Source organism: Mandrillus leucophaeus, unplaced genomic scaffold, assembly GCF_000951045.1.
Source record: "Mandrillus leucophaeus isolate KB7577 unplaced genomic scaffold, Mleu.le_1.0 Scaffold43, whole genome shotgun sequence".
NCBI classification, from domain to species: Eukaryota; Metazoa; Chordata; class Mammalia; order Primates; family Cercopithecidae; genus Mandrillus; species Mandrillus leucophaeus.
Window position 1 is genome coordinate 1,889,653 of NW_012104587.1, and position 14,523 is coordinate 1,904,175.

A 14,523-nucleotide genomic window follows, 5' to 3' on the forward strand; every position below is an offset into this window, starting at 1 on the left:
TTTTAGTAGAGATGGAGTTTCACCATGTTGGCCAGACTGGTCTCAAATTCCTAACCTTGTGATCCACCCACCTTGGCGTCCCAAAGTGCTGGGATTACAGGCGTGAGCCACCATGCCCATCAAATCTTTCTACTCATGAATATATGGGGTTTTTTTTTGGTTATTATTTGTTTGTTTGTTTGTTTGTAGAGACAGGGTCTCACTATGTTGCCCAGGCTGGTCTTGAACTCTTGGACTCAAGAGATCCTCCTGGCGGGGCATGGTGGCTCACACCTGTAATCCCAGCACTTTGGAAGGCCGAGACAGGTGGATCACGAGATCAGGAGATCGAGACCATCCTGGTTAACACGGTGAAACCTCGTCTCTACTGAAAATACAAAAAATGAGCTGGGCGAGGTGGTGGGCGCCTGTAGTCTCAGCTACTTTGGAGGCTGAGGCAGGAGAATGGTGTGAACCCGGGAGGCGGAGCTTGCAGTGAGCTGAGATCGCACCACTGCATTCCAACCTTGGCAACAGAGTGAGACACTGTCTCAGGAAAAAAAAAAACAACGAGATCCTCCCACGTTGGCCTTTCACAGTGCTGAGATTGCAGGCAGGAACCACCACGCCCAGCCATTTCAGGTTTTTTTTTTTTTTTTTTTCGAGACAAGAGTCTTGCTCTGTAGCCCAGGCTGGAGTGTGGTGGCGCAATCTCAGCTCACTGCAAGCTCTGCCTTCCAGGTTCACACCATTCTCCTGCCTCAGCCTCCTGAGTAGTTGAGACTACAGGTGCCCGCCACCACACCCAGCTAATTTTTTGTATTTTAAGTAGAGACGAGGTTTCACTGTGTTAGCCAGGATGGTCTTGAACTCCTGACCTTGTGATCCACCTGCCTTGGCCTCCCAAAGTTCTGGGATTACAGGCGTGAGCCCCACCGCATTTCAGTTTTTTTAAAAAAGAATTAATTAGCTGAGTGCAGTGGCTCATGCCTCTAATGCTAGCACTTTGGGAGGCAGATCAGTTGAACCCAGGGGTTCAAGACCAGCTTGGACAACATGGCAAAACCCTGTCTCTACCAAAGAAAACAAAAATTAGCCAGGCATGGTTGCATGCTCCTGTAATACCAGCTATTCAGGAGGTTGAGGTGGGACGATCACGAGGTCAGGAGTTCGAGACCAGCTTGGCCAACATGGCAAATCCCCATCGCTACTAAAAATACAAAAATTAGCCACACACAGTGGCAGGTGCCTGTAATCCCAGCTACTTGGCTGAGGCAGGAGAATCGCTTGAACCTGGGAGTCGGAGGTTGCAGTAAGCTGAGATTGCACCACTGCACTACAGCCTTGGTGACAGAGCAAGATTCTGTCTCAAAAAAAAAAAAAAGAAAGAAAAAGAAAAATGAAAGATGGGTGAGGTTAAGGAATTGAGCATTTGGAAGTCAAAGCATGGCTGAAATTAAAGCAGAGAAAGAGACTCCAACCAAAGCAGTTCACTTGGCAGTTACTATCTGAAGAACCGATGTCAGAATACTATTAATTGTTACTATGAATCCTATAGGAGGGACACTGGCTGCTAAAGAAGAGAACTATCGGCCGGGCGCGGTGGCTCAAGCCTGTAATCCCAGCACTTTGGGAGGCCGAGACGGGCGGATCATGAGGTCAGGAGATCGAGACCATCCTGGCTAACCCGGTGAAACTCCGTCTCTACTAAAAATACAAAAAATTAGCTGGGCGTGGTGGCGGGCGCCTGTAGTCCCAGCTACTCGGGAGGCTGAGGCAGGAGAATGGCGTGGACCCGGGAGGCGGAGCTTGCAGTGAGCCGAGATCATGCCATTGCACTCCATCCTGGGCAATAAGAGGGAAACTCCATCTCGAAAAACAAACGAAAAAACAAACTGAGTCTGGGAGACACAGCGAGACTCCGTCTCAAAAACAAAAAACAAACAAACAAACAAAAAAACAAACTAATATATATAAAAGCTGGGCATAGTGCAAGTACCTGTGGTCCCAGCTACTTGGGAAGCTAAAGTGGGAGGGACCACTTGAGGTGGGACGATTTCTTAAGCTGAGGAAGTTAAGGCTGTAGTAAGCCAAGATATATAACTTTTTCTAATTATAAAAGTAACACATGGGCCTGGTGCAGTGGCTCACGTCTGTAATCCCAGCACTTTGGGAGGCTGAGGCGGGTGAATCATGAGGTCAGGAGATCAAGACCATCCTGGCTAACATGGTGAAACCACGTGTTTACTAAAAATACAAAAAAAAAACCAAAAACAAACAAAAAAAACCAAAATTAACTGCGCGTGGTGGCGGGCGCCTGTAGTCCGCCGCAGAATGGCGTGAACCCAGGGGGCGGAGCTTGCGGTGAGCCGAGATTGTGCCACTGCACTCCAGCCTGGGCGACAGAGTGAGGCTCTGTCTCAAAAAAGAAATCCTTTTTAGATGTTTTTTGTTGTTTGTTTTTTCGTTTGTTTTTCGAGATGGAGTTTCCCTCTTATTGCCCAGGCTGGAGTGCAATGGCATGATCTAGGCTCACTGCAACCTCCGCCTCCCAGGTTCAAGCCATTCTCCTGCTTCAGCCTCCCCAGTAGCTGGGATTACAGGCACCCACCACCACGCCCAGCTCATTTTTGTATTTTTAGTAGAAACCGGGTTTCACCACGTTGACCAGGCTGGTCTCAAACTCCTGACCTCAGGTGATCCACCTGCCTCGGCCTCCCAAAGTGCTGGGATTACAGGCATGAGCCACCACACCTGACCTGTTTGTTTTCACATAGGGTCACTCTGTCAGCCAGGCTGGAATGCGATGGTGTGATTTTGATCACAGCTCACTGCTGTCTCGACCTGAGGGCTCAAGTGATCCTCCCACTTCAGCCTCCTGAGTAACTGGAACCACAGGGGTGAGCCACCATGCCTGGCTAATTTATTAATTTTTGTAGAGATGGGGTCTCCCTATGTTGCCAAGGCTGGTCTCAAACTACTGGGCTTAAGTGATCCTCCTGCCTTGGCTTCCCAGAGCAATGGGACTAAAGGCATGAGCCACTGTACCTGGTCACTCCTTTTTACATGTTTGAGGAAAAATAAATGTGCTATTTTCAGGCTAAGATCAAGTAATCATAATGTGTTAGGAAGCATGTGACGGATTTTTGCAGCAGAGGGTTAGAAAGGAACTTTCTTTGTAAACTTGGCCCTCTGCATTTCAGGGCTCCACCGCCCTGCCTGTCTGAATGTAAAGTGGACCTTATTGGCATCTGGACTGCCAAACTGCTTTCTTTCCTTTGCTTTGTCCCAGCCTTCTCTTAAAGGCTAAACTCTTGAAAAATTATATTCTTTGCATTCCTATAGTAAATATAAAGCTTTATGTCAACACATATGGCAGGACCTGAGGCTCTCTAGTCACCTCCGGTCCCTTTCTCTAGTCTTTTTCTCTGTAGTCTTTTTGTTTTCCTGTCCTCTATCTCCTAATTTATTAGTTTTTATTACTATATTTTATATTATTTTTTTGAGATGGAGTTTTGTTCTTGTTGCCCAGGCTGGAGTGCAATGGCGCGATCTTGGCTCACCGCAACCTCTGCCTCCTGGGTTCAAGTGATTCTTCTGCCTCAGCCTCCCGAGTAGCTGAGATTACAGGCAGGCGCCACCATGCCTGGCTAATTTTTGTAATTTTAGTAGAGACGCGGTTTCACCATGTTAGCCAGGCTGGTCTTGAACTCCTGACCTCAACTGATCCGACTGCGTTGGCCTCCCGAAGGGCTGGGATTACAAGTGTGAGCCACAGTGCCTGGCAGTTTGTTTTATTTTGGTTGAACAGTTACAAGTCTTGGTTTGTTTTCCTGCAGTAACAGGTTCATCTTGATATGATACAGTGTTATTTAAATTCTTTTCCATTTTCCTGCCTTTGTCTTCACATGCTAGTTTTTTTCGGTTGTTTCTCTTTTCTTTTTTTTTGAGAGATAGTCTTGTTGTGTTGCCCAGGTTGCAGTGCAGTGGTACGATCTGGGCTCACTGCAACCTCTGCATCATGGGTTCAAGTGATTCTCTCACCTCAGCCTCTTGAGTAGCTGGGATTACAGGTGCCCATCACCATGACTGGCTAATTTTTGTATTTTTATTAGAGACAGGGTTTCACCATGGTGGCCAGGCTGGTCTTGAACTCCTGACCTCAATTATCTGCCTGCCTTGGCCTCCGAAAGTGCTGATTACAGGTGTGATCCACCACGCCTAGCCTGTTTAGTTGTTTCTAAGAAGGGAGATACTGGTTTTAATTGACATAGTTCATCCACTTATTTACCAACCACTTGCGAAGTGCCTATTATATGCTGCCTCCGAATAGGCAGGGAATAGGCAGGGAATAGGCAGGTTCATTGACAATAGCACAAGGCGCCTGCCACTTGTCTTCAAGGACAAAGAGACATCCAGACAAAGAAATGTAATAAACAAATGGGACATGATTGTAGCAGAGGCAGATGCATGGTGGAGGGATGGATAGTAATTTTGTCTGGGGAATTGAGAAAAGCTGTCACTTGAGCTAGATCTTGAATGAATAGGAACTCATGAGGTTGAGTGGACGAATAGGAAGTGCCAACAGCAGAGGTAGGGCATGTACAAGATGCAGAGGCCTGAAAAAGCCTGGTGTGTTTTGAGACTGGCAGGTGTTTCAAGGCTGATATGGCTGGAGGATAGTGCCTGTGAAGCGGTGGTAGCTTATAAGATTGGAGAGGCAAGCTGTTATCCTCTTTATGCATGCAGAAGGAATTAACTTCAGGCCGGGCACGGTGGCTCATGCCTGTAATCCCAGCACTTTGGGAGGCTGAAGTGGGCAGATCACCTGAAATAGTTCAAGATCAGTCTGGCCAACCGCGTGAAACCCCGTCTCTCCTAAAAATATAAAATTAGCCGGGTGTGGTGGTGCACGCCTCCTGTAATCCTAGCTACTGGGGAGGCTCAGGCAGAAGAATCGCTTGAACCTGAAAGGCAGAGGTTGCAGTGAGCTGAGATCGCGCCACTGCACTCCATGCTGGGTGACAGTGTGAGACCCTGTCTCAAAAAAAAAAAGGAATTGACTTGAGTCATTTGGAGCCATGAGGGTCTGTGCGTGAGATACTGTGTCATGTTGGACCATCTCAAAGACAGCTTCTGACCCCACAGTTCTCAACCTTGTTCTGAGGCCTTGCTCTGTCTCCTAGGCTGGCATGCAGTGGTGCCACCATGGCTCACTGCAGCCTCACAAACTCCTGAACTCAAGTGATCCTCCTGCTTTTGCTTCCCTTGAATGTTGGTACCTCATGGGATTACAGGGACACATCACCAGTCACAGATTTTTTTTTTTTTTTGAGACAGAGTCTCACTCTGTCACCCAGGCTGGAGTGCAGCTGTGCAGTCTTGGCTCACTGCAACCTCTGCCTCTCGGGTTCAAGCGATTCTCATGCCTCACCCCTCCAAGTCTGAGACTACAGGCGCGTGCCACCACACCCAGTTAATTTTTGTATTTTTAGTGGAGATGGGGTTTCACCATGTTGGCCAGGCTGGTCACAAACTCCTTACCTCAAGTTATCTGCCAGCCTCAGCCTCCCAAAGTGCTGGGATTACAGGTGTCAGCCACCACACCTAGCCTGTTATTTTTTTTGAGGCAGAGTCTTGCTGTGTCACCCAGGCTGGAGTGCAGTGGCCCATTCTCGGCTCACTGCAACCTCTACCTCCTGGGTTCAAGGGATTCTCATGCCACAGCGTAAGAAGTGGGATTACAGGGATTAGCAGGTGGGATTACAGGTGTGAGGCACCATGCCCAGCCAGGCCCAGATAATTTTAAAATGTATTTATTTATTTAGAAATTGGGTTTCAATATGTTGTCCAGGCTGGTCTTAAACTCCTGGCCTCAAGAAATCCTCCCTCCTTGGCCTCCTAAAGGGCTAGGTGACAGGTATGAGTCACACTGCGCCCAGCCTTGAGCATTTGTGCTCGAGATAAAGTCCATTCAGAACTTCTGGTTGGCACTTCTTATCCGGCACATGCAGGGCACCTTGGACCTCTTATCATCTTTGATCACTGATCTGAACGCACTTGCTCGCCTTCTCCCAGGGGCTGCCCCCTGCACCCCTTGTTCCTAGGGTGGGGATGAGGATGGCTGCCTGGGGTTGCGGAGGAGACCAGCAGAAGATGATCCTTTTCTCTGTGCTATTACTTAAGACCTTGGCTTTTGCTTTCTTCCAAATACACAGCAATCTTGGCTTCCAGCCTAGGTGGGAAAGGGAGAAAGAACCGGTCTCCAGCTCCTCTCTGAAAGTAGCCCAGCTGGCACTGTTTAGGAACGAGGAGTTCCTGAGAGTGTTGGCACCTCATGCTGTTGATGTCCGGTGGTTTCCTGCTGTGAACCTTTTCTCTGCCCCACTTCAATCCAAGGACCCTGTGGAGGGAATTCTAGGCTTCTTCAAAGCCTTTGCAGTATCAGCTGCCTCCAAGGCCTAACATAGTGAAGTGATAGGGAGACAGGACCGTGGGGGAGTTTGGGATGACCGTGATAGACCTTGCAAGGTGGGAAAGAGTCTGGCCATGGCATCTTCTGGTCTATTCTAGAAAGAAGGTGGATGCCTCTGAGACCTAGCTCTGTTATGTTCGTTACAGCCCTATCAGTCTCTTCTGGATTCCTAGTTGCCAAACATCTACGTGCTAGCAGCTGGGGGTGGGGTAGGATAAGAAGGGAAGTGTCTACCTCAACTCTCCTGCCCAAACCGTTCATTTTAAAGTACTGTGAAGAAGACTGGATTCTTGTTAATTCAATAAAGTTAACAAAGCAAAGTATTGTAGTGAGTACACAATAAATAGTTGCTGCATGAGGAATTACTGGAAATAAATTCAAGATGAGTCTTGAAAAACGAGTGGGAGTAAGCCGTGCATGGAAGCAGAGGTCTAGCGCCAAGTCCCAGAGGCCTGAGAGGGCAAGCCTTGGGGGGGGAAAAGGCAGAAGTTGCGACTGGCTGCCTCTGACAGCGCAAGGAGCCATGCGAAGTTGGGAAAACCCGGCAGTGAACCAGGGGCAAATGGAGGATGGTGTTGGGGTAGTTACTAGCCTGCCGGAACGGAAGAAGAGGGGCCTTTGGGAGCGGTAAGGCCTAAAGGACACTGGAGGGGCCTCGGGATTTGGGCGAGGATCACAGGCCTTGTCCACTTAAAGGTGGCTCCGTGCCAAGCCTTCCCAGAGTCAGGTTGAAAAGAACCTTAGGTTTAGACAAGTTGGAGATGAGAAATTGGAAGACGCAGGAAGTACTGTCGGAGGCGTGTTCCTGACTTTACTACCCTGAGCCGCCCACGGCTGGGGCAGTCCCTGAGGTTCCACCTTAAGGGGCGGGCCGGGGCGGGGCTCCGCTGCCCCTTCCCAGAGGCCGCGCCTGTTGCTGAGCAGATGCAGTAGCCGAAGTTGCGCGGAGGCACACAGGCCGGGAGACCGTTCTGGGTCCGAGGGTCCGGGCAGGGGTTGAGCCACCATCTGACCTCAAGCTTCGTCGTGTCGCCGGTTCTGCAGGCACCATGAGCCAGGACACCGAGGTGGATATGAAGGAGGTGGAGCTGAATGAGTTAGAACCCGAGAAGCAGCCGATGAACGCGGCGTCTGGGGCTGCCATGGCCGTGGTGGGAGCCGAGAAGAATGGTCTGGTGAAGATCAAGGTGGCGGAAGACGAGGCGGAGGCAGCAGCCGCCGCTAAGTTCACGGGCCTGTCCAAGGAGGAGCTGCTGAAGGTGGCGGGCAGTCCCGGCTGGGTGCGTACCCGCTGGGTGCTGCTGCTGCTCTTCTGGCTTGGCTGGCTCGGCATGCTGGCGGGTGCCGTGGTCATAATCGTGCGGGCGCCGCGCTGTCGCGAGCTACCGGCGCAGAAGTGGTGGCACACGGGCGCCCTCTACCGCATCGGCGACCTTCAGGCCTTCCAGGGCCACGGCTCGGGCAACTTGGCGGGTGAGTGCAGCGCGCCGCCGCCCCGGGTGCCCCGGATTGAATCTGGTGGCCTGCACCGACCCTCTCCCCTGTCTCCAGACGATCTAGCTGGTTCTCCCCTCCATCCGGTACCGACGACCGTTCCCTCTTCCCCCACCCCCTCCCCGGCACATTGCCCTTCCCTCCTTTCTTTGAAGAAAGCCGACCCGCCCCTCACTCTGTCACGAGGGTGGGTGACTCAGCGTCCTCCCTCCCCGCGGCGCCAGAAGCCAGTTGCAACCGGTTTCTCAAGTAATGTGCAGGAGTCCTTACATCAGCTCCTCTGAGTCTCGTGATTCAGCCTCGCCTCCCCATCACCCCCTCTCCCCCCTCCCTGCTTCCCGTCCCATCCTTAGGCTTTGGGAGAAGGGAGAGTGGGGAGGTCAGGGGCCCCTCAGAGGGGCCTCACCTGTTAACCCAGTCCCCCATTTCAGGTCTGAAGGGGCGTCTCGATTACCTGAGCTCTCTGAAGGTGAAGGGCCTTGTGCTGGGCCCACTTCACAAGAACCAGAAGGACGATGTCGCTCAGACCAACTTGCAGCAGATCGACCCCAATTTTGGCTCCAAGGAAGATTTTGACAGTCTCTTGCAATCGGCTAAAAAAAAGAGTAGGTATCTTGGGGTTCCCAGGGAAACAGCTAGAAAGGACTTGGCCAGAGGAGAAGTAGGATAGATAGAACTTTTGTCGCGTTTCCTCATAACTAGCTCTGAGTTTTCCTAAAGCAGGTAGAGGGGAGATTTGTTAGTCTTCAGCCCAAAATGGATTTGTCCAGTCGTTTGGGGGCTTTCTATTTGGCTGTGGGATCTTGAGCAGGTCATTTAACTTCTGGGCTTTAGTGTCTTTGTTTGCAAAATGTAGATATTTACTAAACCAGTGGTTTTAAACTTATAAAACAGTAGGTTCTTTGCGGGGGAAGAATCCCAAATATTGTTTTACAACTCAGTATAGACACATGTTTAAAAAGGTTCACTTTGGGAGTGGGGAACACAGGGGCCACTTCTCTGCACTATAAACTTTCTGCCTTCCAATATCTTTTTTTTTTTTTTTTTTTTTTTTTTGAGATGGAGTCTCACTCTGTCGCCCAGGCTGTAGTGCAGTGGAGCGATCTCAGCTTACTGCAGTCTCCTCCTCTGGGGTTCAAGCGATTCTCGTGCCTCAGCCTCCTGAGTCGCTGGGACTACAGCCATGTGCCACCACACCGGGATAATTTTTATATTTTTAGTAGAGACGATTTTCACCATGTTGATCGGGCTGGTTTTGAACTCGCCTGGCCTGCCTTCCTGTATCTTAAGGCCCTTCCTTGCTCACATCTGTTTCAATGGAATGAATTTTGCCAGGGTTCAAATTCAAGCTTTTGTACCAAATAATAGATAGGAAACACTCAGTGACTTGCATTTGTGATTTCCTTGTTTCCCCTTAACTCATAGACTGTCTCATAACTGCGTCTTCCTCCATTATTCTAGGCATCCGTGTCATTCTGGACCTCACTCCCAACTACCGGGGTGAGAACTCGTGGTTCTCCACCCAGGTTGACAGTGTGGCCACCAAGGTGAAGGTGAGTGTTGGAGCTGATGGCTGGTGGAAGTCAGATGCTGGGGCTGGAATGGTCCTTTCACAGCAACCCCTGTAGACCCAGCCTGGCTGCAGCTGAGGGTCCCTTTGCTCCTTGGGACCAAGCAGGAATGCCTCCTCCTATAGCCAAAGGATAGGCCAACAGCACACCTGTTTTTCTTGTTCCTTTTCTGACCTCTTATTTTTCTTATTTCCTTGACTCTGAGGATGAGACAGTGACAGGAAGGGACCTTCTCAGATGTCAGTCTGGAAGTTTGATTTTTCTTTCTTTTGGGAGAGGAAGCCCTTTCTCTGTGGGAATCCTGTCCTGACTGGTTTCCCAGTTCTTGTTTGATGTATTTGGAATAGAGCCCAGTCTGAAATGATAAGCACTGGGGTACTCTATGTGTCTGGGACTGTGCCAAGGATTTTATAGATGTTTTCCAATTCCCTGTATAACCAGCAAGGTATCTAATTTGCCATAGGCTCAGATCTATGCTCAGCAGGCTAGGAGTAGGACTTCGAATGTTACCTTAGCTCCTGATGTCTGGGTCCTCGGACACTGACATGTTCAGCATGGGTAGAACAAAAATGGAAGCATATACTGACACTGCTGGTAGCTGTGATTCTAAGATAGAAGTCTAGACTCCCAGCATTTGGGTAGGACCCTGGGATCATCCAGTTTAGGCCTTGCCAGTTACTAGGGGACCTGTTAAAAGATGCTGATGAGGGAATGTTTTTGGATGGTTTGGCGTGGGGGTCTCAGATGGAAATGGAGACCAGAGGAGAGGGTACATGGCCCAGAGAAAGGGAAGAATAGGAGAGTGAGGGTGAAGTTCTGTGGTGTGTGCAGGATGACTGCCAGGATTCCATTCTGCAGCACTGGCCTCTTTTCAAATCTAAACTGCCCTGGGGCTGTGCTTTGAATTTCAATCTTTCATCCTTGGCCTTGCTCTGAGCAGCTATTGTGCTCACACCTTCCCCAGACCTCAGGAAACTGGGAGAGGGGCCATCTTGACTGACATTTTAGATCCTGTCTGCTGCTCACTGATTGTGAATGACCGTGGACGTGTCTCCTTGCTTCTCTGTTTCTTCATCTCTAAAATAGATACACTAACATTCCAATGCTAAGTGTTAAACGAAGTTTTGTTTATGGATGTACTTTTTCTCTGGTGCCTTTTCTGTAGCTTTCAAAGGTGAAGCTGTGTGATTTGCCAGAGGCAAGAATAGAGAACTAAAATGCTGTAGCACTAAGAAAATCAGTGGAAGGGTAGAACTGGAAGGGTCCAAAGGCTAAACCTTTGTAGTGCAGGTGGGGAAGACAGAGGCAAGGCACAGGCCTCTCTCCCCAGCTCCCGGGGAAGTGTGGGGTGGGTGAGGTTTAGTGTGGGCTGGAATTTTCTGAGCCTTTTCCTAAGAATTGATGTCTGTCCTCTATTCTTCTGTCCCGTGTAGGATGCTCTGGAGTTTTGGCTGCAAGTTGGCGTGGATGGGTTCCAGGTTCGGGACATAGAGAATCTGAAGGTGAGTTCCCTTTCCCCATTAGGGACAAAGCTTGGGCGAGAACAGAGGGACTCAGCCAGAGCCTAGTAATATTCCCTGTTCCTTGATTCTACTTTTTTCTTTCTAGGATGCATCCTCATTCTTGGCTGAGTGGGAAAACATCACCAAGGGCTTCAGTGAAGATAGGTGGGTGCGGGTGCCATTCTGCTGACTTGAGTTCCATTGTGGGAACCCCTCAGTGGAGTGCTAGGCCTAAGAAGGGGGGATTCCTAGTCTAGAGAACTTTCTTTACCTTTATTCTTTCTTTACCTTTATTCTTTCTTTCTTACTTTTTTTTTTTTGAGATGAAGCTTCGCTCTTGTTGCCTGGGCTGGAGTGCAATGGCACGATCTCAGCTCACCGCAACCTCCGCCTCCCGGGTTCAAGTGATTCTCCTCCCTCAGCCTCCCAAGTAGGTGGGATTACAAGCATGTGCCACCACGCCCGGCTAATTTTTGTATTTTCAATAGAGACGGGGTTTCTCCATGTTGGTCAGGCTGGTCTCGAACTCCTGACCTCAGGTGATCGCCTGCCTCAGCCTCCCAAAGTTCTGGGATTACAGGCGTGAGCCACTGCGCCCGGCCCCGTTCTTTCTTTCTTATACTAACCTTGACCCCCTGCCTGCCTTCTGCAGGCTCTTGATTGCAGGGACTAACTCCTCCGACCTTCAGCAGATCGTGAGCCTACTCGAATCCAACAAAGACTTGCTGTTGACCAGCTCATACCTGTCTGATTCCAGCTTTACTGGGGAGCATACAAAATCCCTAGTCACACAGTATTTGAATGCCACTGGCAATCGCTGGTGCAGCTGGAGTGTGAGTACCATGCTGGTGGGAAAGGGGGCAGATGGGAGAAGAAAGCGTTGCTGGGAGACGGAGGCAGAGGTGGGTTATGGGGCTCACCGGAGTGTCTCTCCCTGTAGTTGTCTCAGGCAGGGCTCCTGACTTCCTTCTTGCCGGCTCAACTTCTCCGACTCTACCAGCTGATGCTCTTCACCCTGCCAGGGACCCCTGTTTTCAGCTACGGGGATGAGATTGGCCTGAAGGCGGCTGCCCTTCCTGGACAGGTACTGCTTGCTGTCTGTCTGTCACAGGGAGGTTGTTTCTCCATCTTATGATGATTCTGGGGATGGCGGCAGATAGACGTGAGCCTTGGGGTGAAAACGCATTTGATTCCTAGGCAGTATTTGGGTAGCTGTGTGACTTTGGGCAGATTATTTTACCTTTCTGAATTTTGGTCATCCCTTGTGTTACTGCATTTCTTGAAGGGTGATTAGCATTAAATGAGGGCATGTTTTTAATGATAATGCCTGGTACCTGGCAGATGTTTGCTATGGTAGCCACCATTCATTTATTCATTCCTTTATTCTTTGGACAGTGGGTACTGTGCTAGACTCTGTGCCCTCGGAAGCTCATAGCTTAGTGAGGGAGCCAGACAAATAAGTGGAGAAGTACATGGCAGTGGCTGGGCACAGTGGCTCGCGCCTGTAATCCTAGCACTTTGGGAGTCCAAAGCGGGTGAATCACTGTAGGTCAGGAGTTCGAAACCAGCCTGGCCAACATGGTGAAACCCAGTCTCTACTAAAAATACAAAAATTAGCCAGGCGTGGTGGTGCACGCCTGTAGTCCCAGCTACTCAGGAGGCTGAGGCAGGAGAATCACTTGAACCAGGAGGCAGAGGTTGCAGTGAACTGAGATTGCGCCACTGCACTTCAGCCTGGGTGACAGAGCAAGACTCCTTCTCAAAAAAAGAAAAGAAAAGAAAAAGAAAGAAATACATGGTGGGATACTACTACAAAGGCATTCGCAAGCTTTGGACACAGGGTTACTGTTGATGCCCGACTTTTTTTTTTTAAGACAATATTTCACTATGTTGCCCAGGCTGGAGTGCAGTGGCATGATCTTGGTTCACTGCAGCCTCCGCCTCCCAAGCTGAAGTGATCATCCCACCTCAGCCTTCTGAGTAGCTGGGATATGTACTATAGATAGGTGTGTGCCACCATGCCCAGCTAATCTTTTTTTGGAGACAGGGTCTTGCTCTGTTGCTCAGGCTAGATTCCAGTGGTGCGATTATGTCTCACTGCAACTTCTGCCTCCCAGCTTCCCAAGTAGCTGGGAATACAGGCGCACACCACCACGCTCAGCTAATTTTTGTAGAGACAGGGTTTCACTGTTGTTGCCCAGGCTGGTCTCCAACTCCTGGGCTCAATCGATCTGCCTGCCCTGACCTCCCAAAGTGCTGGGACTACAGGTGTGAGCCACTGTGCCTGGCCACAGCTAATTATTAAAATCTGTAGAGGTGTGGTCTCACTGTGTTGCCCAGGCTGGTCTCAAACTCCTGGGCGCAAGTGATCCTCCCACCTTGGCCTCCCAAACTGCTATGATTACAGGTGCGAGCCACTGCACCCTGCCATCAGCATGATGTTTATAGAACCAGTTATTCATTTATTCCACAGATGTTTATAGAATAATTTTTATCTGTTACACTGAGGATATAGCATTGCACAAGAGAGCTGGAGGTGGTTAGATAACTAGATATGCCTAAATAAAATGCCAGCTGCTGATCAGTGCTATGCAAAAGAAGGCAGGGTAAGTAGCCTAGAGACTAGGGGATGATGGGGCTTGTTTTATAGAGAGCAGCCATGGGAGACCTGGTAAGATAACCAAGCAGATACCTGAGGGAAGTGAGAGAGCTGGCTGGCAGTCATCTGGGAACTCTCGGCTGGGGCGCAACAGTGTATGTGTGAGGACCCTGAGGTGGGAGCCTGCCTCACTCATGCAGCAGAAGTTAGCCAGGCCGGGCGTGGTGGCTCATGCCTGTAATCCCAGCACTTTGGGAGGCCAAGGTGAGTGGATCACCTGAGGTCAGGAGTTCGAGACCAGCCTGGCCAACATGGTGAAACCCTGTCTTTACCAAAAATACAAAAAAATTAGCTGGGTGTGGTGGCGAGCACCTATAGTCAGCTACTCGGGAGGCTGAGGCAGGAGAATCGCTTGAACCCAGGAGGCAGAGGTTGCAGTGAGCCAAGATCGAGTCACTGCACTCCAACCTGAGCAGAGCGAGACTCCGTCTCAAAAAAAAAAAAAAAGCCAGACATGAGTAGGGGAGGTTATATATCGATGAGAATGGGAATGGGAAGAGGGATAAGGGACAGTGGGCCCACGGCTTTTTTTTTTTTTGAAACAGGGTCTCACTCTGTTGCCCAGGCTGGAGTACAGTGGTGCAGTCATGGCTCACTGCAAGCTCAAATTCCTGGGTTCAAGTGATCCTCCCTCCTCAGCCTCCCCAGTAGCTGGGACTATAGGGACACTACACCCAGCTAATTTTTTAAAATTTTGTGGTAGAGATCAGGGCTCATTATTTTGCTGAGGCTGGTTTCAAATGCCTGGGCTCAAGCGATCCTCTTGCCTTGGGCTTCCAGAGTGCTGGAATTACACATGTGAGCCCCCATGCCTGACCCCAGGCCTTTTTTAAGTCCTATTTT

General features: G+C 49.9%; 1 protein-coding gene across 5 annotated transcripts in view; it reads left to right on the top strand.

Annotated features, from left to right (window-relative positions):
- The window catches only part of SLC3A2 (solute carrier family 3 (amino acid transporter heavy chain), member 2), a 56,611-nt gene that overhangs the window by 33,645 nt on the left and 8,443 nt on the right, over positions 1–14,523 (top strand). Inside the window, exons 3-11 of one of the 5 annotated variants that reach the window (XM_011993411.1) lie at positions 190–252; positions 5,541–5,570; positions 7,499–7,927; positions 8,380–8,553; positions 9,410–9,501; positions 10,953–11,021; positions 11,128–11,186; positions 11,674–11,854; positions 11,962–12,105. In XM_011993411.1, the coding sequence (XP_011848801.1) occupies positions 190–252; positions 5,541–5,570; positions 7,499–7,927; positions 8,380–8,553; positions 9,410–9,501; positions 10,953–11,021; positions 11,128–11,186; positions 11,674–11,854; positions 11,962–12,105 (1,241 nt within the window). Of the gene's footprint in view, positions 1–189; positions 253–2,621; positions 2,718–3,648; positions 3,745–5,540; positions 5,571–7,498; positions 7,928–8,379; positions 8,554–9,409; positions 9,502–10,952; positions 11,022–11,127; positions 11,187–11,673; positions 11,855–11,961; positions 12,106–14,523 lie in introns of all 5 variants that reach the window. The other 4 variants (XM_011993410.1, XM_011993412.1, XM_011993409.1 and 1 more) reach the window with 4 other exon arrangements.